We start from the raw sequence: 27029 nt of genomic DNA, 5'->3' as shown, positions 1-27029 counted from the left end.
TAGCTCTACTTTATATGTGACCCTGCACCACAAAACAAACAAAAAGTCGCCAGACATGAATTTTTAGTTGAGACCATATTCTGAAAGAGCAGACTTTAAGCTTTAAAATGATGTATAACTCAAATCAAATGGACTCTCCTAACCTATCTAAATATTGGAAAGAAAGCACAAACTCAGGAAAAGTGTGAACTGAGAAAAGAGGCTCTGAAGTACAGTGTCTATTCAAGTGCTTAATCGTTACCAAACTGTGCTGGCTGTGCGACGAATGGGACAAAAAACAGGAAGTAAACCACCTGAGTAACAACAATGAAGGGATTATCAGATTAAACTGAAATTCAGCAAGCCTCATTAACACATTCTGTTCATAATTAATGCCAACTTTCAAAGCAGTAGCACTATCCTTTCAAATGTTATTAGAGTTGAAAGTGAAGAGTGTGTACAAGGTTTTTCAGAAATGAAAAAGGGACTCTAAAGACACACCTAATCACACTATTCTACCAAAAATAAAGATAAACTGCTAAAAAACATACTTTCCCGCCCATTTTATGATCCCAAAATTTAGCATAATGTAAAACAAGACTTGCTCTTTCAGAAAATATTACAAAGTCAAGATAGGCTAGGTTGACCCATTTCACTTATTTTCAGTCCTCACGCAAAATCAGTGTGTGCAACTTTTTGTTCGTTCTGTGATGCACGGTCACATATATAAATTTGTGACTTATGTCTTTGAGTGGTGTATAGCATATATAAAGTCCTTGCCATGGAACCCTTTCATACATTACCTCCTTCAATGGTGTGATCATTTTGGTAATGGACCCTTGACCTGCGACCTTTGACACCATCTCATAGCAGTCATATGCCTTGATACTCCTGGCCTCAGGCAGTTTACCCACAATGCCCTCCACTTCTTTCTCTTCTGAGACAGCACCAAATAGCTCTTGATTGAAGATCTGTAGGAAAAAGTGAAGAGATAGTGGTAGATAATGATTAAAGTATTTGGGGTAACAGTAAAATATCACAGTTTCCTTTGTTGTTGTTGTTGTTGTTGTTTCACATGTAACAAAGAAAGCACGTTCAGACAGAAATAAAAAGTCCAAGTAGCACTGATCAAATGTTAAAATGCAATCATGACAGTATGAATTTGTATATTTTCCTGGTGTGACAATAATTTCTTTGTCTGATTGGTGGTTTAAAGAGTATTGATACATACATTGCACATGATTAAGAGTTCACAGGGATTGCTGACATCACCACCTCCACCATTTTGAGTCATGGAGTAAGGGTGCTATTGATACTTAAATGTTAAATTCTTGGTGTCCCATCCATACAATACTTGAACAAACATCTTGTGAGAATTTAAGTGATAATGAGCTACATGTACACCTGTGAGGGATGGAGCATTTGTTCATAAAGTCTGTGTACAAGTACATGTGACTCTAAATTGCCTTCATATGCTTCAAAAGTTCTCTGTACTTCACTGTTTGTTTGTGATCTTTACCCATTTCCATTTTATTTCACTGCACTATACTGAAGCTAAACCGCCTGGATTTCTGATTTGTGTTCCCATATATCTCATAATATGGTACTCGAGTTATCAACTAACGTCTATACAGCAGAATCATCACATAAGCAAGCTTAACTCTGTTACACCTTTGGACAAGACTATTGTAAATTCTTCAAATATCCCAGCATAAAAGTGATACGTCTGACGCTTCTAGCAATCATGAACGAACTGTCACTTACGAACTGCACAGGTTTCTCACTTTGTTTTGTAAGGACACGCAGTGAAATAATATAGCATTACAATGTTGAGATGTTGGTAATGAGAGGGCTAAAGAGTAAAGCACTAGACTGGCACACTTGAATAGTGTTACCTGTAGTAGAGACTCCAAACAGCTGTCTAGGTCTCCAGGCTTGAGTCTTGGGGCCATGTTCTTCAGCAGCATGTGTACAGTGAATCCCAGTACATGAAGCTTGAGGGAGAATAGAGTGTTTTATACACATTTGTTTATTACAGGTCAACACTTACACCTGTACCTTCTTTTTCTTCCTCTGCTATTCTGTCCATGAAAACCATCCGAGGTTAACATGTTAAAATGCTCCCTGCACTGCAAGCACGAAAGACAACTGTGCACAACTATAATTTGCTAATATACATGTACTTCTGACTGTCTGGTTCAGCTTACAGTCTGATTCAGCTTAGTGATGACAGTAACGTGTTACTGTCATCACTATACAAAGCCTACTAAATCATTCAGATTTGTAGCGCCATTAAACTACACAAACGATGTAAACACTACTCAATTTGTACACATCATTGTGACTATGAGCGATGGTGTTAACCGCTGCACATACATACCGACATAATTGCATACTATGTTTCTCCGAGAAAACAATTCCAACAACGGACCCATGAGTCAATGAGTAGATCGTGAACACAGATCAACATTTGGAACTTCGATGGGATGAGTTTTATGGCGATGCTCAGAGAATGAAGGTACCTATTCCTCATCCGGAGTAAACGAAACATTCATAAAGCTGTACTTCACAACTTTGCAGTCTATAGACTAACTATGAAGAGCTTTAAAATGTTTGCTTGAGAAATTCTCATCAAATTAGTTGAAAAGAAAGAGAGAGAAATATCAATGTATTTATATCAATCTTCAGTATCAAGAGGAATCAATATCATGATCGGAATCATAGCTGTCTTCACCATCCTGACTACTCAGACCTGCTGCTAAAAGGCCAGTACTTGTCTTTATTTATTGCAAGACTTGTGCATAGGTGACACACCTGGTAACCCCTGGTTAGGCTGCTCCTCAGCTGCTTCAGGATCAGACCAAAGTACCCCACACCAAGGGAGTCCAGGATCTTCACCAGGGTTTCCCTGGTCACACTCCGGACATCTATGGCCCTGCTACGCAGCATCTGACACACCTTCAACAGAACACTGAGAAGTGAAAGAAAGCCCAAAGCAATGATGTATATTAATACATTAAGGTATTAGCCTTATAATTAAAACAGTGACATATACAGAATGTTTAAATGATGTATTTGTGGTCATTCTCTGTGAAATTTTCATCACGCAAATGTTCTCACTTCAAGATGTCGGGGAAGAAAAGTAAGCACACAGTATTTTCAAGGAAGCACACTGAGCTGACATTTGATAAAGTGAGTAGAAGTAATCTGGTAACTGCAACCTTCTAAGTTGAAGCTACATTTATTAGTAGACCAAAAGGACAGGCCCCTGGATGGATTCTTACTTCCGCAGGCAGTATCAAGTTAGAATGAATATTAAACTACAGTCATTTCCAGGTTGACTACTCACCTGAACAGATTTTGGTTCATGGTTTCTTTTGGTAAAGCCTGAAGGAGTTTGATGACAGCCAGAGCTATGGGAACCCTCAGGACTTCCTCGTCTTCCGCCATTCTGTTTCTTGCTTTCTTGTGCTCTCCTTCGCTTCTTGTCTACGTGGTGTCAACAGAAATACGAAGATGACACAGCAGGGACATAAGAAAATTTGAGGCTTTCAGTCACTTCTAACAGTGATCTGTTCCAGGTGCACATGTTCATGATTGTCTTTGTAGAAGTCTGTTCTTTTAAATGTATAATCTTCTGAAAGATACTCATTTTGCTATTCTCTAAAACAATAACAAGAAATTAGAAGTATACAGCTAAAAGAGATGTTAATTTTCATGAGCTCCCACGGTAGCCTTGAAATATTACCCAGTGATGTACATGCATTCCAAAATTATAGTCCCTTTCATCTTTACTTATAATTCTATATGTTTGCTATCTTAAGCAAAAGATAACTTGTATGCAATATGTGATTTGTATGAGATATTTTCACGAAACAGTTTGGGTGTTAGAATACTAAGTTGAAAGTGTTTGGACATGTTAACACATTGGGGTAATCTGGAATAATGAGAAAGGAAGAAAAGCAAGCAAGGTCTGGGGTGGGTGGAAGCCCTCAGGAGATCAGAAGAGCAAAGTAAGTTTGAGATTTCCATATTCTTGCACTACCTATTATCATGTTTATGAATTCATTCTTAACTTTTACAATTCATATTAATAAAAATTGATTTCTTCATTGCAGGATGAGCTGTAATGAATAATCAGATAATTTCAAGCTAATATAACACACTGATCATATGAAAAACATTAATGATGTTCCAGTGTTAGTGATGTTGTGCTTCACTTATTAAATTGAATCTTTATGAATATAGTGTTTTAATTTGTTTCCACATATTTTTTAGTAAGACCAGACCACAGTTTTCTGTGGTTGTGATTTAGTGGAATGGAATGCATTACGATGTACCACTATCTTGGAAGCCCACAAGCCCATCAAGGGGGCCAGGGGTGAACAAAACCAGCCATTATTACCAAAGGCTACTGATAGTGCTACTCATGGTCTGGACCCAGCAAGTATGAGGGCCATTAATGAAGCAGTGAAGGACTTGGGAGGTGGCACTAGAGAAGCATCGCATAAGTGTGATGACGGCAAGGCTGGTAATAAGCGGGGCATGTATGGTGTCTACTCAGCAGAATTAAGGGCCAAAACTGGATGCTTTGCAGCTGAAAATGGAACAGCAGCGGCATGTAAAAAGTTTCCTAGAATTCTAGCCAGCCCAAACTCCAAAAGCACCATGCGTGGTGTGAGATCTGACTACATCAAAGTGATTAGCAGGAGTCCCCACGCTGAAGTCAGAAAGCTCCTGAATAACAATGGAAGTCCACATCTTTTGCTTGACAAAGTACAAGACCATGATGTGAAAGCATACACACATTGTACTTGGCATCTGACAAGTAGGAGGTGCAGTTTGGTATACGTAAAATTGTGCTTGCTAGCACTTGTGGTCTCCTCAAGAACAAAAAATCTCATATTTTGGCAGAGCCCTGCTCTTTGGACAAGACATGGGCAAGGTCACAGCTCAATAGGATGGGATTCACCAAGTGACAGGACACTGAAGGCCCCAAAACAAGGCCAGACAATTGTGAACAGGTTGGGGTAGGGGGGAATTCAGGCTGAGGATTGGGCATCACATGAGACTACATGAAGTCCCAGATGAACTAATCCTTAACTGGCATCAGACAGGTGTAAGTTTGTTCCCAGAGGAGAATGGACACTTGAACAAAGGAGACAGTGCCAGGTGTCCTTGAAAAGCATTGATGACAAGAGACTGTACAAGGCCCTTCTTGCCTGCTCATTGGCAAGAGACTTCTTGCCAGCTCATTGGCAAGAGACTTCTTGCCACAGCAAGTCCTTTATCAGGGAAACACAGACAAATGTTACCCTGAAGTTAATTTTCCTGAGGATTGGGATTTTTGGCACACAAAAGTCTCACTGGTCAATGAGCAACAAATGCTCCATTACCTAGACACAATCATAGAAGCCTTATATGTCAAACTAAGATGCATGCAACAACAACTCCACAGCTCTTCACCCCCTACAATGACTTCTTCTGGGCCAATACTTGAGAGGAAGTATGTGACCAAACCAGGCAGATGTGAGCTCTCCTCATGCATGTTCCTGCTACATGCACTGATCTGCTTCAACCCTTGGATGCAACAGTGAACGGTTGATACAAACAGGTACAAAATCTATTTTGTGATTTGTGTGGTTGGATGATACAGACACAAGTGTGTGGCTGTATAGACTGTCGGTACAATGTATATAAATCTACAGCCCTGTTTAACAGAGCCTTGTTACGCAACAACGTCCGGGTAACGTCGAGGTCACTTTTTCTTTTTCCCTGCCTGTTGAAATGGTCCTCGCAAAATGTTGTTTGGACATTGTCACAGCAACTTTTGTAAATGAAGCCTGATTATTTAGTTATTCTAAATAGAAAGTTGAAGTACTTCCTGTGCTATATAACATCCAGACTATGACAGTTGCATTTAGTGTTTTTCCATAGTAAGAGAATTATGTTTCTATCATTTACACACCAAGTTTAAATGGCTATCTCAGACTGAGATTCTTCTTTGCTCTAATCTTGCCTACAGAATTATTGACTGACCAGTTATTGTGGTTTTCGACTTGGCTCGTCACATACCCAGAGATGTCTCTGTCACATCTCATTTCATAGATTAGAAAGGGCACTAAACATATTTATTTGTTTATCTATCTATTAATTCATTTATTCATAATCTTTTTTTCAGGGCAGCCCATTTATCAATAAGTAGTGGTCTTCTATGGAGCCCTGAATAATATTGATTAAAATATGTACATTAATAGCAAAATGAATATACAGAAGACACAGAGATATATACTGTATACTGCAAAGTAACATTAAAAAAAAAAATCAGTGTATATTGATTATGCCACAACAATGACTCTTACAGACTGAAAAAGGCATGATGCTGGCTAAGAGAATTATGATAAAAAGTGCACACTTGAGATTTTCAGTCCAGAAACTGATAACCTACCTTCTTTGTAATGATCTTGTGCAGCTGAGGTAGGATGCTGCGGGCAATGGTGCGATGAATTCTGGTTGCCATGGCGATACCTTTCTCATCTTCCTTGTCCTTCTCATCCTCAATGCCACTGTCAGCACCAGTTTCCTCTCCCTCACGTACTCCATCTTCATCTCCATCTTTGCCATCATCATCAATATCATCTTTCTCCTCCTCTTCTTCTCCTGCCACTACAGTGTCATATGTCTCCCCTTGAAGCTCCTTGGTCCCTAGCTCCATCCCTGATTCTAGTGCAGAAAATAAACAAAACACAAACAATTCTAATAATTCTGATATAAATCCCTTCTGTTTGCTTCAAATACTGCTACCAGACAGCATTTACACACAAGCCAGTACTGTAAGTGACATTCTTGTAGCCAACTACGCCATGAACTTTGAAAAGCACTAACCTCTTGTGACTCTGTGTGCATGTTTTGCATTAGAATGCATTCAGATTAGAAATCAAAACCTCACACTCACTCTGCCCTTCACCAGACTACAGTTTTAACACTGGATGGGAGAATACATGATATACATGTACTTTAGCATTATCCTGAGTTTAACTTGACTCTATGGATGTTGAGCTTAGTATGGAAACACAGCTTTATCAACTAAGGTATGCAAGGCGCTTCCTAGTCTGGGCCATCAAATTAATCATCTTTTTACAAAAACAAAGTACAATGAAACAAAACAATACACAACTTACAACAATTACAGGCAATAATATTATCTCATAATTTTATCCAGTTTCCAATACCTTCATGATTTGACAAAAAGGCATATCTGGATAAACACCCATGAATTTACATGGGCACAGCATTTATTAATTAGGTAGAAGGGCATATGCCAGATACTTAAGTACACCCTTTTGCCAAATTAATCAAAACATAAGAGAGTGCTTGGAAATTGGGCAAAAGGGCTAAGATAACACACCCTTTTGCCACATGAATCAGCAGAAGGGTATATTGTTTGACAAATTTGGGTAAAAGGGTGTGTCTCGACATAGCTTGAACAATTACTCTTATGTTGCTATCAATTATTTGGCAGAAAGGTGTACCCTTATCTTTGCTTTTCCACCTAAAAAATGCCAAGTAAAATGGGTTGCTGTACCCGTATATACAGTGTATGACTAGGCAAAAGCATGTATGTGAATAAATATATAAATTTGAAATATAACAATGGACAAGTTTGAGACAAGAAAATTATCAGATAATAGAATTCATAAGCATACAGAATATTCTAGATGAAAGCTAACTGCCAAACTTAAGTTTAATGACTTCTAAAGCCAAATAAAAAGGAAATACTCAAACTTCAAAGCCAATTTTCTCTGCTTGTTTATCATAGTAAGGCAGAAATGTGTCCTTTAACCAAAACACAGCTGCACTACTTACCACGATAGCTAGACTTCTCATCCAGTCCCTTTGACTGTGAGAGGTCGAAATGAAAAGCATCCAAGACAGCTACAATCAACCTGAAACAGCAAAAAGCAAAAACACACAAAACTATGACAAACATTATATGTTATCAATATCACCTGAAAATTAGCAAAACCTACAACAATAATAAGAAATAAAATTCAACAAGCATCATCCCAGTATTTTGCAAAGATATGATAAAAAAGAACCAACCAAAATAACAATAAAATGGAATTTGTTGTGTTCAATAGACAGTGTAGTGTAATGTAGACAATATCACATAATCTGGTGACAATCATCACTTCTGGGTGTAACAATGCCCTTTCACATAAAAAAAACAACAAAAACAAAACAAAAACGAAACAACAAACAATACTGTAGTTCCACGAACATGTCTGTGTGCCTTTATGCCTGCAAAGAGTTTTTCTGATTTCAAGTTGATTTCATTTGATCCTGTGTGAGTGTACATGTATCACTAACCTGACAGCAATCTTCTGGTACTCCAAACTCTTCATCAGAAGCCTGAGGTATTGGGTAAGGAGACGGAGGTACTGTTGCCATGGCAACACTCTAGCCATGGCCCCCACAGCTGCTATGGCTTCCACGACGAGGTTCATGTTCTTGGCGACCTCTGGGTCAAAGATCATGGAGGTTGCAGTAGGGAGCAGAAAGTGCTGGATGGCCTTGTCGGAAAGCGCCCCCTCTTGGCATTGCTTGGAGAGGCGGCGCAGTGCCCTCATGCGACGGTGGTGCTGGGAAAGGTAAGAATTAGATACAGTATATGTATAAAAAAATAAGTTCAATAATGTCTTACATATAGTGAGGTTTTTATCAACCTATAAACAATGGATTTTATTTCTCACAAGAAAAGATCTAAATTCCACTTGACACTGGATTTAGAAAATAAACAGCTTTGAATCTTACCTGGATGTGTCTAATGTTCTCAAAGAAGTCAACCTCGACATCCTTGTCAAGGAGTACTGACATGGTTGCGAAGTGAGGATGCTCTGGGAAAGCCTTCACCAGCTGGGACAAAATGGCAACTGTCTCGTGTCGTGCAGCCTGTGATATGTGTACATATATTTTACATGAATTGATAGACAAGAAACAACATTTATCACTTTGATGGTGGCCTTGACTGAGTAGCATTATTGCCATTGGAGAAATGGGATCTTAAACAGGACTGAGTTTTACGTACAAGAGGGAGTACATTTGTGGCAACGTTTTGGGGCATAGGGCACTCACATAAAGTCTTCATATCATTTATATACTTTATTACTGTTATTTAAGTTTCTGAAGTTATGGTTTTGTGTAATACCTCTGAAGTACAATTCAATTCTTGGACTGACCTCAAACATTATGAGATATTGATGTTAAGTATGGACACTTGTCAAATAATTGCTTCATAACAATAATATCGATAACCCAATCTATCTGCTCAATTTTATGCATCATCAAAGAACATAAATAGACTAATAGACAGATGGGTGAACCATAAGTCAACATATGCCTCTTGCATTTCTCCCAATGAAAGGATAAAACCCACTGTGTTTTCACATGCCCACATTTCTGTGATGTACTGTGACATCAATGAATGAATCCTGTCTATGATTCAAAATAACTGTACAGCCAAAGTTATGACTGCCCTCTTAAGGACTGAATTATACAACCAACACAGCGAAGAAAGGGGCTGACCTCTGTCTTTGCTCTCACTCCGTCCCTCAATGCTGGGATGAAAGTGTGCTCTATGACGGTTACAAAAGCTGCTGTTTCACGGCCACTCCTGTGAAGTTTGCTGATCACCTCTGTCAACAGATGGCTGGCATTGTCTCTCATTGACATGTCTTCTATCTGTGAGTTTTATCAAAGGATACTATATGTATGAACAAAAAAATCTTTGACTTCATAATTTTTCATAGAGTTATACAGGTACTAATATTGTAACAGAGTTATAACTCATGAAATCTGATGCACAGTACTAAATACAATTCTTGTTATCAATTTGAGACATCGACATCTGCAGAGATGACAGAGTCATGTAACTCAAATTCTGCGGAATGTTCGATATCAGCTGCATAATTCAAGTTTCATAAGGAAATATTTGTCTAAATCTGCAGCTGAGATACTTATTCATGCTTTGATTTCTTCTCAGTTTGATTTTTCGAATTCATTCTTGTGTAATCTTAAAAAAAAAAGATGTCACCAAACTTTAACCCTAAATTTCGCCATGCTAAATTTTTTTATCGCGCCGTTCGCTGACTTTTTTACTTTCAAGTCTCGCGCATCTTTTGACACCATTTTCGCGAAAATCGCGCATACCGTTACGACGCTGCATGACGTTTTTGTGTATAAAGTCTATGCAAATGGAGTTTTCCCTTCTTATTCATAAAGATATGATTATTTTCACTTTCATAGGCTGAAACTAATTAATTTTAGCATAATTATGCTTGAAATAGCTTCTGTCATAAATTTTGTGGAAAAAATGAACTAACAAAAGGTCGAAAAAACAAAGAAATACATACGAAATTCATAAGAAATTGATTTTGATACCAATTTTTTTTTCAAGTACATTGTAAGGAATGCTACAAAGAATGTTTTCACCAAAAATTAGGATTCTAGGAGCTTTAATTTCTGATTTAGAGCAAAATGTATGATTTTATGCATATACATGTACATAGCATAATTAATTACTAAGACAAAAATTTCCATTTCTTTTTGTATAGCTTGGTAGATTACGCCACAGGTAATGCACGTGCCAAATTTCATGGTGATTGTGTGATCGACGGTCGAGATCTCAGGGTGGGTTGAATCAACCCCTCCCCGGCCACAGAACACCCAAAAAAGCCCGGCCTGGTTAGGGTTAATGGTTGCAAAATTCTGCTGCCCGATCGTTAACTTTTACTAATAAATTTGATTCCATATTACTAGTTCTCCGTTCCTTACATTGGTTACCTGTAGAAAAAAGGATTATTTTCAAGACTCTGTTATCAGTACATCATTCAGTTCATTCTTTTTCCCCCTTATACCTAAGTAATTCTATTCAAAAATACAATCCGACACAAAGTCTACGTTCCTCATCAGATGCATTGTTACTCCAAACACCCAGAGTAAAACATGGATGGGGTGATCATGCTTTCTCCATTATGAAACCAAAATTGTGGAATCAGTTATCTATTCAGTTAAGGGAACTGTCATCTACAGAAACATTCAAATCCAAACTTAAAACTTATCTGTTCCTCTCACACTGAGGACTGTAATTGCTGTATGTCATTGATGTTCAGAACAATATTTTATTTTTAATTGGTAGTTGTATTCTTTACTTGGTGTATATTTGTTTTTTGTTTGCCATTTTCTTCTTTGTTGACATGTTTGAACATGTATATGCATGTATATATATCTTTTTATTTTTGAAGCGCCATGAGCACTGAAAAGTGGACCTGTGCACTATACAAGTAGCCACAATATCATTATTATTATTAAAACATGGTGAGGGCTTCAGTAACATCATAATCAGTCTTGCTGTAGATGGGACTGCCATGGTTAAGGGAGACTATGTTTATCTCTGTTTGGCGTGGATAGACTTAATAGAGTATATAAAGTCAATGTGTGAATTTTGTCTGCTCTTGCATTTTAATGATATGCCTCCATTCAATGCCTCTAGCTTCTGAATTATCAGGTCCAGTCTATCAACAGAAATCAGCTGCAAGCACACGTGTACAGTACATATTGACTTGCTATGTTTTCATGCACGCACTACAACAGTTGCAACTGGGTGCATGCAGTAGCCAGCAGTATTTCAATCTCTGATCATAGTTCTTGTACATCAATTGTATTGAGTAGTGGACTATTAACGAGCATTAACCTGGTAGAAGATTGCACAAATGTCCTTCTCTAGAGTCAGAGTGAATTTTGAAATTACAAATATATGCTCAAGAGTGATTATCTGTCATAAAATCCTTGAGATACCCTTTAAAATAAACATTGATGTGCATGTACGCTATACATTTGTGTGTCATACAGAGCATGATCTTGTCTGAGTTAACTAAATGAAGTCGTTTTTATTGCAACTGATTTACAATTCGCCTTACATTGAGGTAAATAAGCACCAAATTAATCGGCACACCGACAGGATTCAAACCTATGACCTCCTGATCACAAAACAGGTGTCTTATTCACTTGACCACCGAGCTTCTGTCTGACAGCCAGTGCTGGCTCTAATTCTTATTTACATTGATGTAGGGCAATTTGTCAATGAGTTGCAATAAAAACAACTCAATGAAAGAATTTCATTTATTTCAATAAATATGCAGTAACCCCTACATGCTATAAGGATTAGAACCACCACTGGTGGTCGGGCAGAAGCTCAGTGGTCTAGTGGATAAGACGCTTGTCTGGTGATCGGAAGGTCGTAAATTCAAATCCTGTTTGAGTATGTGTGCCCATGATTTTTATTATGGCTACTTCTAAACACTGATTAGTTCAGTGCTTATTTACATCAATGAAGGGTAATTCATCAATCAGTTGAAATGATCTTGTTTATTGTGCAAAACTGCACTTTTCTTTGGAGCTTCAATAAGAGTTCTATCTGCACTGAAAGTATTGACCAAACCTTGTCCCATCACAACACCATGTCAACATGCCATAACACATTCATTCTCAGCTCACCTTCAGAATAAAGTAGAAACAGTTGTGGATTATTGGAGAAAAGAAGCGAAGGTCCAGACTGTCCTCATCTGCCAACTTCTGATTGGCCCGTTTGAATGCCTTGAGCCGCAGCTCATAGTCTGGCTCCCCTAAGTGCTTCTTGTCCCACGCATTGAGACGCGCCACTGTGCGTGTGATCTCATCAAGAGATGGATCCCGTGTTGCCATGGCGGAGAAGACTTGGACCAGGACCATTCGGGCTGGTTCTGACGTGAGGCGGTACAGGAGTCTTGACAGTACGCTAAGTACCACAGGAAAGTCAAGCAATAATCATCGCATGATTTAATCAGCTTAGCAATCATCAGGGAAAAATATATTGTATGGTGTATCATTTTCTATACATTTCTTTATCAATAGTATGTGATAAAAACATGAAATGTGTATGATATCCCTGACATCCTCTTCCTTGGTCAAACACACACACACACACACACACACACACATACACGAACAAAGCAAAATAAAAAAACAGATATGTAAATTGATGATTAATCAAAGATTGATAAAAAGACTGATAAGTTTAAAATTAAACAGAAAGCATAATATGGGCATATATGGTTTGCAGAAAATGTGTTCTATACACTTTCTTTCTGTCTTCTCTCACCTCTGCTATGTTCTCTTCACTCCTTCCCATTGCCTGCCTGCTTTCTCCCTTTCTTTTCCTTCTTCTACATCATTTATCTATATATTTCCCACAAAAAGGAATCAGCTTGTTTGTTTTATATTCCTTTACAATGACAAATGGACACATACTGCTATGATAATTGTTAATGTATCATGTCATTTTTAGAAATCTTTTCAGAAATCTTTTTTACTGTTAATGACTGAAGGATCAATGGATCTAAAGCATAATATAAAAGATATTTGATGAATAATTAGTATCCACTGAAATTTAACCAAATACTTTTATTGTCTGCAGTATGTTTCATCTTCCCACCATAGTTTGCTTGTTTGTTGTTTTTCTTCTCTCTCCCTCTCTTGAGTGTATTCTTAAATGTATATATAAAATATTAAGAAGGGCCAATGGCCTCTGCTGGCTCCTCCATATTCTCTCTTAGAAGATCAACCCCTCCTCGCTAAGTATATGTAGTTTCTCTTGTCAATATTGTGCACCAGGTTTGGGGGAAATGGACAGTAACTGTACCTCAGGAATTGACCAGGATCATCCACGAGCTTCATAAGATTTCTCACTGTGGTAAGGATCTCCACATCTGTACCCTGCAGGGATATTGAAAGAATGCATTCAAACAAAATACACATAGCTTTAAAACCTGGGGTGACCTACATGTACAGGGACAGTGAAGATGGGTTGTATGTAGATTCTTCACATAACTCAAGTCAAAAGGGGTAGGGGATTCAAATTTCAGCATTGTGCAACAAGTTACGTCAATACTTCAATAGCAACGTCATATTCTTGCAGTTATTTCTTTTTGAGATAAATTATTTCATATCATTAACATGTCTGAACTACTCCTTTACTCATGTTTTACCAACAGATCCTAGCACATTCATGTTTTGAGTGCTGATTTTATGACTTCTGCAAAAAAGAAAAAGAAAAAAAAAAGAGATATAATATTGCAACATATGCATGTAATAGGAAAAAAAAGTGGGTGAAAATTTGACAAGATGCCATCATGACATGACAAGTCGAGAGTCCCTTATCAGTAAGAGTTTAAAAATATCAGACCATATGCCACAATGAGAAGCAAAGTGTACCTGTGGAACTGATGAGGATTTCTGGAGGTACGGTAGGAGGAGACCAATCAGTGATGAGCAGAGCTCAGAGGCCTGAGCAAAGACACTAATCCTGTAGAGAAGCCAGAGAGAAAAGATGACAGGTGAAAACAGCAATGGCTTCTGTGCAATATACAACATTTGTGGTATGGAGAATATGTCATAAGAATCATCATTACCATAACAGCTTTGTGAAGAATATGGTTATAGAATATACCAGGAGTTGAATCATACAATGTAGGTCCAGAAAATCAGACATTCAGCACTCATGACAAATGTTATTTATCTCAGCGAGGCATGTCTTCACTTGATTTCTTGTATCCATCATGCTACATCCTGGTGTCTATTGAGAGTCTGGGGTTAAACAATAATGCACTCGGGTCCTATCCAGGGACACTTTACAGGAAACTGAAACTGAAATATACAATATGAAGATTGAGTGAAAGCAACGATGCCAGTAGAACACATCAGTGAAAGTTTGAGGAAAATTAGACAATCTGTTCAAAAGGTATGATTTGTTAGAGTTTCGGTGCCATCATCGCCGGATAAGAAGACTACTGGTACTATGGCTCATGACGTCATTCTGGACAACAATATAAAGAAAATTGTTCATGTAAAGTAAACATTCCATCAACTTGTTACTGACATATGTTAGGGGTAATATCATTCCCCCTGCTTTCTGAAGGAAAGTCAAGAGCTTTTTCATTATGCAAGAAAAGTGAAAATATGTTGAATTTTCCTATGTTTACTTCATATTGTGTCTACAATTACATCATGAACAGTAGTAGTCTTCTTGACCAACGATGGCAGCACCAAAACTTTAAAGATTTGCTATTTTTGAATGGATAGTCTGATTTTCCCCAAACTTTCACTGATGTGTTCTACTAATATTGCTGCTTTCACTCAATCCACATTTAAACTTGGCTTTCAATTTCCTTTACACTGGTTTGACCTGTGAGCCTGGGGTAGACTGCTACTCTTTCTAATCTGAAGTGTATTGGCTTCACGAAGATGTCCAGAAGTTTTGGGATTTTTTTAATTCTTCACGCAATGGTTCATTTATCTTCTTAATGGACTACACAATTAAAATGTTTATCAAGTAAAATAACATCCTATCTTGCAATTTATATATTTTAAACAAATGCTAGGATTAACAATATCATTCAACCTCAAAATATCAGGAGCAGTTAAAATGCTAAGAAAACAGGAGATATGGAATGCACTGCAAATTCCACATAAGTAAACATTTACTGTTTCATTCATCTATTAGCTTGGCCTTCCTGGGAATGAATTCTGACATGATAAGGATGAACAAGAAATAAGAGAAGGAATAAAATAAAGATTGAACTGATATACAAAAATACTGCACAAAGCTGGATAGATAGATAGATAGGCAGCTAGATAGATAACTACATAGATAGATAGACACACAGACGGACAGACAGAGAGGGAGAGAGAGAGACACACACAGATAGATAGATAGATACAAAGAGAGAGGAATGGAAGGGATGTACAAAGTTATTGGAGGAATTACTCACTTGTAGAGGATACCAAGTTCTTTGACCGGAAGAACAGGTGCAGCCTTCAGTGTTGGAACCTGCTTGATCTGTATGGCTGATTTCAAGTGGCTCAAAATCACAGGGACATACGGCAGCAGCATGCGAGTTCCTATGTTGAGCTTTGCTGTATGGAAAGCAACATGTGAGCAACGTCTTCCCATGTGATTTATGTGACTCTACCAGCATTCACAGCAGCAGTCATGCTGATGACACCATGGGAGCTTATAATAGATAATGGCTCTTGCCTTACTGACAACTTACATCTGGTTATATATAACCAGACATGCTGCAATTCTAGGGATTGCAAATGTACAGTACATACATCAGCCTGTAATTGTACAAATGCATTCAATTTTGTGATTCACTGATGAAATGAAGGACAATTGAGGTATTTTTGTTTCCGTTTCCAAACCATTTTCAACTTTCAGAAATGCTGACACTATTGCCTTTAATATAAATATTTATTGTGTAGAAACAAGCTTATATGCTCTGTCTACATCACATTTCCTCCAAAGAATATGCATGCCGCATTTCCTGTGTCAATATCTCTTATTTTCTCTTGCCAAACTGCACACATACTAACAAAAAAAAAAAATCATAGCTTGACACATAATAGTAGTGATCAGTTCTCATGATAATGTTATTAGGTTTTATGTCATGTATACAAAAATTCACAAAGGATCAATGATGGTGTCATCCATAATACCATCCTTTCTCCTGAAATTACGTCAATGTCTTTGAAACACTTACCCCCATAGGGGCCCTCTTCGACAGAGTCTAAAGACACCCCTGGAATGAAATCACACCCATCCCTCTCTCCATCCATTTCTCCCTCCTCTTCTTCCTCTTGTGTCAGGAGGTTTTCAACAATCTCCATCACCATAGCAACCACTGCGCTCCCAACCTTGGGCATGGTCAGGAGCACCATTGCCTGATCTAGGAGTGTCAGATTTCTGTCATCTGGGTGTGGCTTGACGAGGAGGGGATGGTACCTAGAAATGAAGTAGCATGTAAGCAATGAGGCATGCATTTCACATTACATCTACTGGCAAAGTTCTTTACTAAAAACATAAAACTATTCATTTTTGTGGTTGGACATTCTAGCAAAAGGACAAAGATTAAACATCAACAAAGAATTTCTTGCACTCTCATTGGGGCTACAGAAAAGGATCATAATGCTCTATACTCACTACTTCATTAGATAAGAAAAATGCAAAATACTTCAGTGTGATATTATCCCAATTAAAGAATAGGAGCAAATGCTGGTATTAGTACTTAAGAGTGCACTGTAAATTAAATCGATGAATAAATTTAATGTATGAATTCTCCAGTTATCATAGAAAATGGATGACAAAAGAACTAGCTGCCCTACCTAACATACTGACTCCAGCAGTGAGCAAGTCTCAAGACAGGGGTGGGGCCAGTGGAGCTGTCACTACTCAGCTTCCCAACCTGAGGAAAGACCACTGCTTCAAAAATGGTCTCCACTTCAAGGGCGGTGAAGGGATACTCTTCAAACCGTTCAAAGAACTCAATCAGACGGCAGATTCCTGTCTGACGAAGATTCTTCAGTTGTGTGATGCAGAATGGTACCAGCTGTGGTGGTAAAATGATGGAATTGGATGTGGAGGGAAAATAACTTTAGAGACTAAGTAGCTAGACTGGGAATATGGGTGGTCCAACTGAATCGCTCTTCATTCACTGCCCACCATGGTTCCTTCTAAGTCCCCCAGATAGTGCCCATCAGCGAATATGTGCATCAAAGCGTATGCTCATCAGCAACAGCTGACTCCAGTTGTAATTCTCCATGATATCCCCATGCTGCCGGGTCTGGGTCTTTTTGTAAAGTTTTTTAAGTTACATAAATCTTGATACTTCTCCCCTTTGGTATCTACCAATGTGCAGTTCAAGATTACAATGTTTGCATCATTTCATATATTTTATTTAAAAGGTTAATAGGTATATATTGAATAGTTTCTTCCACTCACTGATTACGCTGATTATTATTAATTGAAATTGAGCTTGAAAATATTTGAAGAGTTCGATCGCAAAATGAATTAACTCCATCTGTGTTGATTTGAGATATCTGCAATTAAAGCTGCTGAAAACAAAGAAAACAATAAGAAAATATAGGATATCTTTAATAACTTCAAGAATATTCCTTGTTATGTAACAAGTGAAGTATCATAGCAAAGGATTTATTTTGCTCTATTGATGAACTTACTTTACAATATTTAAAAATGGCCTTTAAAGGGTGTGTACAGTTGTGGTCAAGGTGAGGATTTAGCTTTTAATGTTTTGCAAGATATTCAGAAACTACTCTATGAGATGTCAAAGAGCATGCAATTCTAAGGGGTATCAAAAGTTTATTTGATGGAAATCGGTTTTGAAATGGCTGAGATATTCAAAACCAAGGTGAAACAAAGAGATCCTAATAAAAGGCGTGGCCTGTAGTCTTTTATTATTATCACTTTTTTGGATATCTCAGCCATCTAAAAACCAATTTTCATCAAATAAACATTGATCCTTCTTAAAATTACATGCTCTTTCATATTTCATAAGAGGTTTCTCATTATCTCACTTAGGAATGTAAAAAACATGAATCCCCATCTCAACCAATACTGTACAGCCCCTTTTACCTGCTTTGCAATCAAATTTTTCTGTAGTGCCTCATGGCCATTTTGTGTTCATATTCAGACTCAGCTGATCCTTTGACAGACACAAACCATCACTTCTGTCAAATCAAATGAACTTAATCCATTTCACAATACTTACCTCATTACGCTGCAAGAGGAGTGTGTTGTAGCTGGCAACTGCACACGTTAATGATGCCCAGGAGAAGTGATAGGTAGGGGTCAATTAGGTGACCCAGTTTAGAGAAGATGACTCCGATGGTATCAAGGGTACTGAACAGAAAAATAGATATATTTCCTATATATTTCATCATTGGGTGAACGTTGATAATGAATTCATTACAGGGATGATATTGAGGTTTGTTGAAAATATCAGAAATCAAAATTTTTAGGTGATTTTGATACATAGAAAAAAGCAAAATGTGTATAGATTTGAGAAAAAAAATCTGAAATCAGATTTAAATCTACAGATATCATGCCTGTTATCATCACCCTTGCAGCATTTTCAATACCCTCAAAAAGGAGAACCAACAGCAAGGTCATTGTGGGGTAGAAAGAGGAAGTTACTGCATAGTTACCAATGGCAATGGTGCATTGCAGGACTTAAGATTCATGAACATAATAGGACACCAAAATATTACTTATAGTGCTATTCACTGACTTATGCATGGTGTCACTTTGGAATATATCAACAATTAGAAGATTTATCAATGAACCACTGAGCAATTTACACAAAATTTCAAAGCCAGGGTCAAGCTCTCTTTAATTTCTGCTCTACCTGAGCTGCTTGCGAAGTGGAACAATGGCAGCTGGATCTTCACTTGTCCAGAGTCTCAGCATTTCACTCAAGTTGTCTGAAATAAAAAGATGGAATAAAGTTAGAGATAAATGCTTGGGGAGAAAATCTTCAAGCACAAATGCAAGTCTGAGGAGGATTTAACTGCTGTCTATGCTCTTACTCTCCACACTGCTGTCAATTCACACAATGAATACCATGGTAATAGTAAAATACGATAAATCACTAATAAGACCTGCAGGGCAAAAAGTCCCTGAAATTCATTTTCATATTGACAGACATATTCATACTAGTTAATTACAATACAAATATTCTGAAAACACAAACTAAGTATCTGTTGTCAACTACACAGAATTTTTGTAAACTCTCCTTTATGAACACAGAACTTGTGACAGTCAAATATCTACATCACACTGTTCTCTACACGATACACAATATTTAATCCTAAGCAGGAATGGGGCTGGGGTAAATAACATCAGTCCCTACCCCTGCACAGCATACAAGATATTGACAGGAAGTGGTGTGTGAGAAAGGAACAACCACACCCTACAAATACCCTGCCCTCTGTAGGTCATCCTTGGACAGTCACCTTGGATGAGGTGCTGGCATGGCTCCAACACCAGATCGATGAAGACCTTCATCTCAGCTGCACTGGAGCCAGCAATGAATCTCAAGATGACGGACCGCCTCGTTGCAATGCCACTCTTGCCTTGGGTTCCTGGCCCCGTCTTACTCAACATCTTCCCGTAGAGGATTCTGGGGTACAGGAGTTTGATGTCAGCAAGAAACCGTTTGATTTTGTTGAATCATATTTAAATCTACTTGGAACTTGAGATATGATAGAAGGGTGACAATGTGATGACTGAAACACAAACCTCTGAGTAGCAGTCAACACTTTGTGAAATGTAACAAGCATCACCTCTACCGTCACATAAATAGCATTAACTGACAATAATTTTTTACTATCATTAGCAGAAGTACGGAAAGATACAAAGAAAAAAACAAACATTACAAAACAAAAGAAGCAATGAATCAAATTAGGTAGCAATGTGATCTTTGATATTCCTCTTGGTGGTGCCACAACAGTAACATTGTTAGTGCCTGAGATTCCTGTTATACTACTGGGGGCTACCATACGCCACCAGGGGAAAACAAAACAAAACAAACAAAACAAAGACACCTAATATCACTAAAAAAAACCACCCAACAATCATGACAAATGACAAATAGAACAAAATTACATCAAGTCAAACAAACTAGAAGGACAAGATTATCATGTGCAGTCAACTGGAAAACATCTTACTGCAGATTTAATCACAAAGAGGCAAAATTAGCAAAGAAACCAAGAGCTCAAAATTGATATTCTGGCAGTATAATATGTGACCGTGCACCACAAAATGAACATAAAGTCGCACACACTGATTTTGCGTGAGGACTGAAAATAAGTGAAATGGGTCAACCTAGCTGATCTTGACTCTTTCATATTATCTGAAAGAGCAGGTCTTCTTTTACATTATGCTAAACGTTGGTATCATTAAATGGGCGGGAAACGATGTTTTTTTAGCAGTTTATCTTGAACATTTTTGGTAGAATAGTGTGATTAGGTGTGTCTTTAGAATCCCTTTTTCATTTCTGAAAAACCTTGTACACATTCTTCACTTTCAACTCTAATAACTTTTGAAAGGATAGTGCTACTGCTTTGAAAGTTGGCATTAATTATGGACAGAATGTGTTAATGAGGCATGCTTAATTTCAGTTTAATCTGATAATCCCTTCATTGTTGTTACTCTGGTGGTTTATTTCCTGTTTTTTGTCCCATTCATCGCACAGCCAGCAAGGTTTGGTAAAGATTAAGCGCTTGAATAGACACTGTACTTCAGAGCCTCTGTTCTCAGTTCACACTTTTCCTGAGTTTGTGCTTTCTTTCCAATATTTAGATAGGTTAGGAGAGTCCATTTGATTTGAGTTATACATCATTTTAAAGCTTAAAGTCCGCTCTTTCAGAATATGGTCTTAACTAAAACTTCATATCTGGTGACTTTTTGTTTGTTTTGTGGTGCAGGGTCACATATACGTATTTCACGTGACACACTGTCTGATCCTCACCTTAGGAGCACAGGTAACAGGCCCTCTCTGTCTACAGGGTTCACAATGCCAGATGTCGTGTCAATCCCAAAGTGGACCAAGGCATCTCTAAATAACTTATCATCCATCAGTTGGTCCAGATTCTCTCTGTACGGACTCAAATACTTGTAGTTGTAGGTGTAGAGACAAGCAAGGGCAGCCTTTTGAACATCAGGGTTGCGACTGGCTAACAACTAAAACAAGTTCCATAAAAAGAAGTAGAAATGTGATTTGTTTTTCAAGTTTCTATCATTTAGTTTTATTTATTATTTTTTGGTAGTTTACACTAGTAATAACAATTGTAATGGTTTAACTTAAAGGAAAAATTTCAGAATGTGTGCATACATTACAGGTAAATTCAAAAGAAATAACAGAAAATGCCCAAGCTCATTATGAAACTCTGAAGGCAGTTTCCAATATTTTCATTAAAAACATTCCCTTGTCATGTAGTATCTACACAATAGACAAGCATCTAGGTAAGCAAATCCATGGAATATATATTAAAGGCAGCATCAGGAAGCTGTGCTCCATAAACCCAGTATGCACTTTAATAATATCAACAGAAAGGTTTTCTAAAAGTCATATTTATTATCATCAAATGTTACAGAAAGGGTACTTGAATTCTTTTGTCATTGATGGATGTTTTGAAGAAAGTGCTCTGATACTGAGAAATGACAGGATTGTGCCATGATTAATCACACTAAATTGTGTTCCATAATAGTTTCCAAAGCTACACGTACTGGGCCATAATTACAACTTACATTCAAGTAGAGCTGCCTGAGCTCAGGTTCTAGGTACAGAGACTTTGGGTCTTTGAACTTGCTGAAGAGGTTGAGATGAGCTACCAATGCCCTGTGGTCAAACAAATGCATTAATTGGTCATAGACTGTGGAAAAAACTGTCCTCACAAAGGTTTTTTGATTGACAAATATCAGTGATAATCAAAACTGGAGCAAAACATAACAAGGTCAATCCAATGAAGCAAGAATCATTTTATGAACAGAAACTGCGGGAAATATCCTATTGAGGCAATATACAGCTTTGACCTGATAACACTCAGTATCATTGTATACTACATGCATGTTGGTGGCTGACATACAATTCTATCTGTGTTGATAGACATATAATCTCTTTTCATTCCAAAGTTCATCTTACCACTGATGCCTTGAACAATGGGAAGCATGGTCCTAGCTATAACTCTGTTACAATCCTGCAATTTGTGCATATTTCCCATAATGCAACCTGAGAGTATATACCATGCCAGTTAGTACCGGGGAGATGTTAGAAAAGGAGAGAAAACTCCTGCTCTCCTTTGAAGTCATGCGCGGCAACGTCGAGAAGTTATGCGCTCAACTACAGGTGTTACCCATGTGCTTTGACAAAAGAGAGCATCAATAATGGGGACTAGCGCTCTCACATCAGGAAAGACTTGCCCCTACTGCAATTTACTCTCTCTTTCAATGTGATGGCAACAATGAATTTGTGTACCTTGAATTGAAGCAGCGAATCAAAATGCAGTGTAAACCTGACAATTCTAACAGCAAATAGTTTAAAAACACGCTGGACACGCTTTAGCAGAGTACTTTATTTGAAAGATCAAAATATCCCAGATTAAAAGATAGAAAACTAACATGCACAAATGTGCGCATCATAGAAAAATATTAGGTTTTTAAGATGGCCTAATTTTCATTTCATTTCGATTTGCGCCTTACAAAGAAACTAGAAATACATGTTTATAATATTGAATTCTTTCCTAAACTGTTCTAAATCGATTAGAGCATTTCATTCAAAATCTTACTGTGAAATAAAGCTCGTAATTCAACGAAAGGTGAAATGCGTTCTTCGTCTCCAAACTTCGTCTTGCAACTAGAGCGGTGCCGAGCATGACTTAAAAGCGTAGTGAGATGTTAGACATTCCATTGTCAATGCTTTGAACCCAAACATGTGTTTGCATGAATTACGAAGAGTTGCCACTCCATCTCTGTAACACATCCCTGTTAGTACCAAATCTCCATACACAGAGCTTTGAAATAGTTGTACAGAAACATCAGTGCTCCTAACTGTCTTAATCCGACAGAAATACACGTAGATAAAATAAGTGTAAGATATGGTGCAGGATGAATAGATTCTGTGATGTTCCTGCCAACATAGCCTGTACCAGGATAGACAGATATTCTCACTCTTTTTTTTCTTTTTTTTTTGTAGAATGTGACAGGGATATACAGAGACACTGGGTTGAACACAGAGCACATTAATGCCTTTAGCTAGCTAGAGAGTGCCTCGTTATAATTGATACAACGCAGGATATTACAACGCATGCAGACAAGTTGTGCCCCAAGGTAACCTACTACAAAATAATACCTAGTAACAAATATTGAAATGAGTGAAATTAATAGCATCTTACCATTATGTTTACTTTATAAAAAGTTTGCTGGGTAGTTGGTGGTTTGTTTGCTTGTTTGTTTTTTTGTATCAGCGTGAGAATTTGTTTCCTAGCTTTGAGTTTTAAATGACTCTGAGAGGGAAGATTGATTTTATAATCACATAACTGCATTTAGCAAATTATCAACACTTAATTACTCATTAACTAATCGTTAACTTGAACACCTATGATTACCAACTAGCTCTTACATATATGCTTTCTCATATCCTGTATCAGTAAATTTGCTCACTTGTTCATGGGTCGTTTCCTCTTCCCTTTCACATCCCCATTTTCCTCTTCACTACTCTCAGTCACTTGGTCCTTTGGCTGACCTTTGACCTGACAAAGATTCTGAGTAGGAGCATTGCTTACATCCGTCACATAGAACTCCTTCCTGCAGAACAAGAAAACAGGACATGAGGTAAGTGGAGAAGTGAAACAGATCTCATGAGAGTTAAAACCGTTTCAAGTCCCCATATGATCATACAAGACATAGAGCTGAGAAATAATTCTACACATCTTTTCCACAAAAGTCCCTTTCAATTTTCATGTTTCCTTCTCTGATCTTTCCTGTACTCCATCTTCTTTACTTACTCATCATTCATTGGACAATCATGTTTGCTTCATATATTCATTCTCAGATACCTTTGGCAAACATTTACTGTAAATAAATTCTTCTTCCACTGGTTATTCGATAAAATATCATTCATCAGCAGACTGATATATCAACAGTCTCAAGGTAGAATCACATATCACAAAAAGGTGCTTTTAACCACATGACACAAGTTCATAATCAAGTCGCATATTCCACAGAATCATCTAATAAAGGAATCAAACTTGCTCAAATCTTACTTCATGAATCTAAGGAGAAGGGGAGAGAGCTCTCTTGAGCGCCCCTCAGCCCGGTTTGGGAAGTTCTCCATTGTCTTCCAGAGTAGCCTACGGAAATTTCCATGGTCTGGACGATCCATGCTGCTACTGGCATCACCTTGGCAATGAGAAAACAGCCCAGGAAGACTGGACACCTCTGTGGTGTCAGAGTTGATTGATGCATCTATGTGCTGTGTTTGGTGCATCTGAGTGGACCGGATGTAGAAGAGGTTTTGTTCGGTGTGAGATGCAGCACTGTGCAGGGCCTGAGAGTAAACGTCCCAAAATAGCTTCTTGTCCATCTCATAAGCATGAGTTCTGTAGACAATCAAACCATAAATGGACAAAGACAGAATGTTAAGTAGGAATATCAGGGTTACTGGTAAGTTCAGGCCTGTTGTGTGCTTGAGTAGCGGCTTGAAAATATTTGACTCCACAGCAATTTAAATGGCAGCTCATAAAACCAATCAACTTTAACCCATTGACAGGCTGATTTTGCTACAACACGCATTTCCCATAGACACTTGCCAGAGTATACTCGTGACTTGTCCTCAATGGGTTAAAACGGCTCCAACTATCTGATCTGCATTCCCTCTCTCCATAGTTCCCACTTCACAGACCTTTGCTGGGAGTCTGAGCATGAAGTAGATTCTTCTAATGACTAGCATCTGTTCAACAGAGCTGCACGATAATGTACATGTTTAGAAAGAAACCACCCCTCTGTCTTGTAAGCATCAAGCTAATGCATGAATATATAATACACTTCCACATACACACACACTTTTTTGTTTTATGATATTCTTTATTTGAATTTCATTCAATATCAGGTCCATGTTGACAACAAAATTAATATGAACAAAAATAATCCATAGTATCCTCAGAACTCTGTTTGGGGGATACAATAAGCAGCTGTATTATTCTCTCTTGCGCTGCTAAATCATTTTTTCCAACATACAGTACAATATATTTTGTTGGGTTTTTTTTTCTTCAAATCATACCATGTTTATATAATAGAAATGAAATGAAATTCTGCATAACTCTCAGAAAAAAACAAGCTATCTTGATTATTGTAATCAAGACAATCTATATCTGCCTTATCACTCAAAAAAAAATTGCGCTGCTAAATCACCTTTTTTTTAACATACTCTTTTTTTGCAGACCACATGTTATATACATTGTACAAAACTTATATCAAATTAGGCATAACTCTTAAAGGAAAAAAAAAACATCTTGATCAACTCGATCAAAATAATCAATATCTGCTTCATTAAGTTCCCTTGAGAATACAGCATTTCCCCAAACTTGCCATAAACTGAAAAAAAAAATCATGCTTAAATTGATCAAACAAAACTCATCAATTTTTTTTAACCCATCAACCTACCCCCCCTCCCCCATACAAAATAACCATACTGTAAGTGCATATTATCAAAACAAAACAAGCCGTATTCCTGCTTAACCCCCTCAACTTGCACACCAGTACTCTACTACTACCTAACTACATCTACCTAATCCCGACCATCTCCACTCATTTACATAAACATACCTCCCCCAGGAAACTTACCCTCAGCACACACCTATACAAACACAAAACAACAACCACAACAAACATACCCACACGCGCATACTCACAAACACAAACACTCACACACCAAATCACACTACATACATCATGTGCATGTCGTATCATGGTTACCTGTTTCCTACACAGTAAAAACCAAAAACTGACCAAACGTCTGACGTGGGAAAGAAAAGAAAAATGTGACCACCATAATGCTGATAAATACCAATTCCTAAACATTAACACGCCAGAAACCGAAACTTGCCATACAGTATATATGACGTCAGGAAAGCAAGATAAAAAAAATAAAAAAAATAAAAAAAACCTAAATAGCATATATTAACATATATAATTCATACCATCAATGTGGACACCTATCCCTGCCAACAGTGTGGATAAATCAATGAAAAAAAAAAAAAAAAAACCCTTCTCTACGAAAGTTTCAACTCCTCCCATTTTTGCAAATGAAACCCAAGCTTACCTGCTTTTAGTGCAATTTTCTTTTCCTCCTCTATAAAATCCAAAAAAATTTTCTTTATCTTTTCCCTCTTGGGTAACTTATTTTCTTCTCTTGACCGAAATATTACAACTTTCATCAAAATTATCAAAGCATTCACACATTTAATTCGATTTGAACTGCCTCGTAGGCCCAAGAAAATATCTTTCCATTCGAGAGCCTTAAACTCAACTATAAAATCATAATACTCGATAAGAAACTGCCATATCGGGTTTACTTTGACACACACACACACACACACAC

At 37.6% G+C, this 27029-nt stretch overlaps 1 protein-coding gene across 1 annotated transcript in view; it reads right to left on the bottom strand.

The window, feature by feature from the left end:
* LOC139738377 (small subunit processome component 20 homolog) overlaps window positions 1–27029 on the bottom strand; it is a 57082-nt gene that overhangs the window by 17727 nt on the left and 12326 nt on the right. The window contains exons 7-28 of the mRNA XM_071649013.1: window positions 24694–25029; window positions 24092–24235; window positions 22181–22271; window positions 21402–21613; window positions 19885–20051; window positions 19278–19353; window positions 18688–18772; window positions 17239–17462; window positions 16617–16858; window positions 15846–15990; window positions 14290–14380; window positions 13718–13791; window positions 12535–12814; window positions 9565–9720; window positions 8794–8931; window positions 8350–8621; window positions 7846–7925; window positions 6428–6702; window positions 3329–3468; window positions 2794–2950; window positions 1875–1973; window positions 783–950 (exon numbers count right to left, since the gene is read on the bottom strand). Of these exons, the coding sequence (XP_071505114.1) occupies window positions 783–950; window positions 1875–1973; window positions 2794–2950; window positions 3329–3468; window positions 6428–6702; window positions 7846–7925; window positions 8350–8621; window positions 8794–8931; window positions 9565–9720; window positions 12535–12814; window positions 13718–13791; window positions 14290–14380; window positions 15846–15990; window positions 16617–16858; window positions 17239–17462; window positions 18688–18772; window positions 19278–19353; window positions 19885–20051; window positions 21402–21613; window positions 22181–22271; window positions 24092–24235; window positions 24694–25029 (3652 nt within the window). The remainder of the gene's footprint in view (window positions 1–782; window positions 951–1874; window positions 1974–2793; window positions 2951–3328; window positions 3469–6427; window positions 6703–7845; window positions 7926–8349; window positions 8622–8793; window positions 8932–9564; window positions 9721–12534; window positions 12815–13717; window positions 13792–14289; window positions 14381–15845; window positions 15991–16616; window positions 16859–17238; window positions 17463–18687; window positions 18773–19277; window positions 19354–19884; window positions 20052–21401; window positions 21614–22180; window positions 22272–24091; window positions 24236–24693; window positions 25030–27029) is intronic.

Source organism: Diadema antillarum, unplaced genomic scaffold (genome assembly GCF_040938485.1).
Source record: "Diadema antillarum isolate AM-2024a unplaced genomic scaffold, OU_Dant_1.0 seq00000739_RagTag, whole genome shotgun sequence".
NCBI classification, from domain to species: domain Eukaryota; kingdom Metazoa; phylum Echinodermata; class Echinoidea; order Diadematoida; family Diadematidae; genus Diadema; species Diadema antillarum.
This window is presented reverse-complemented; position numbering and strand designations above follow the sequence as displayed.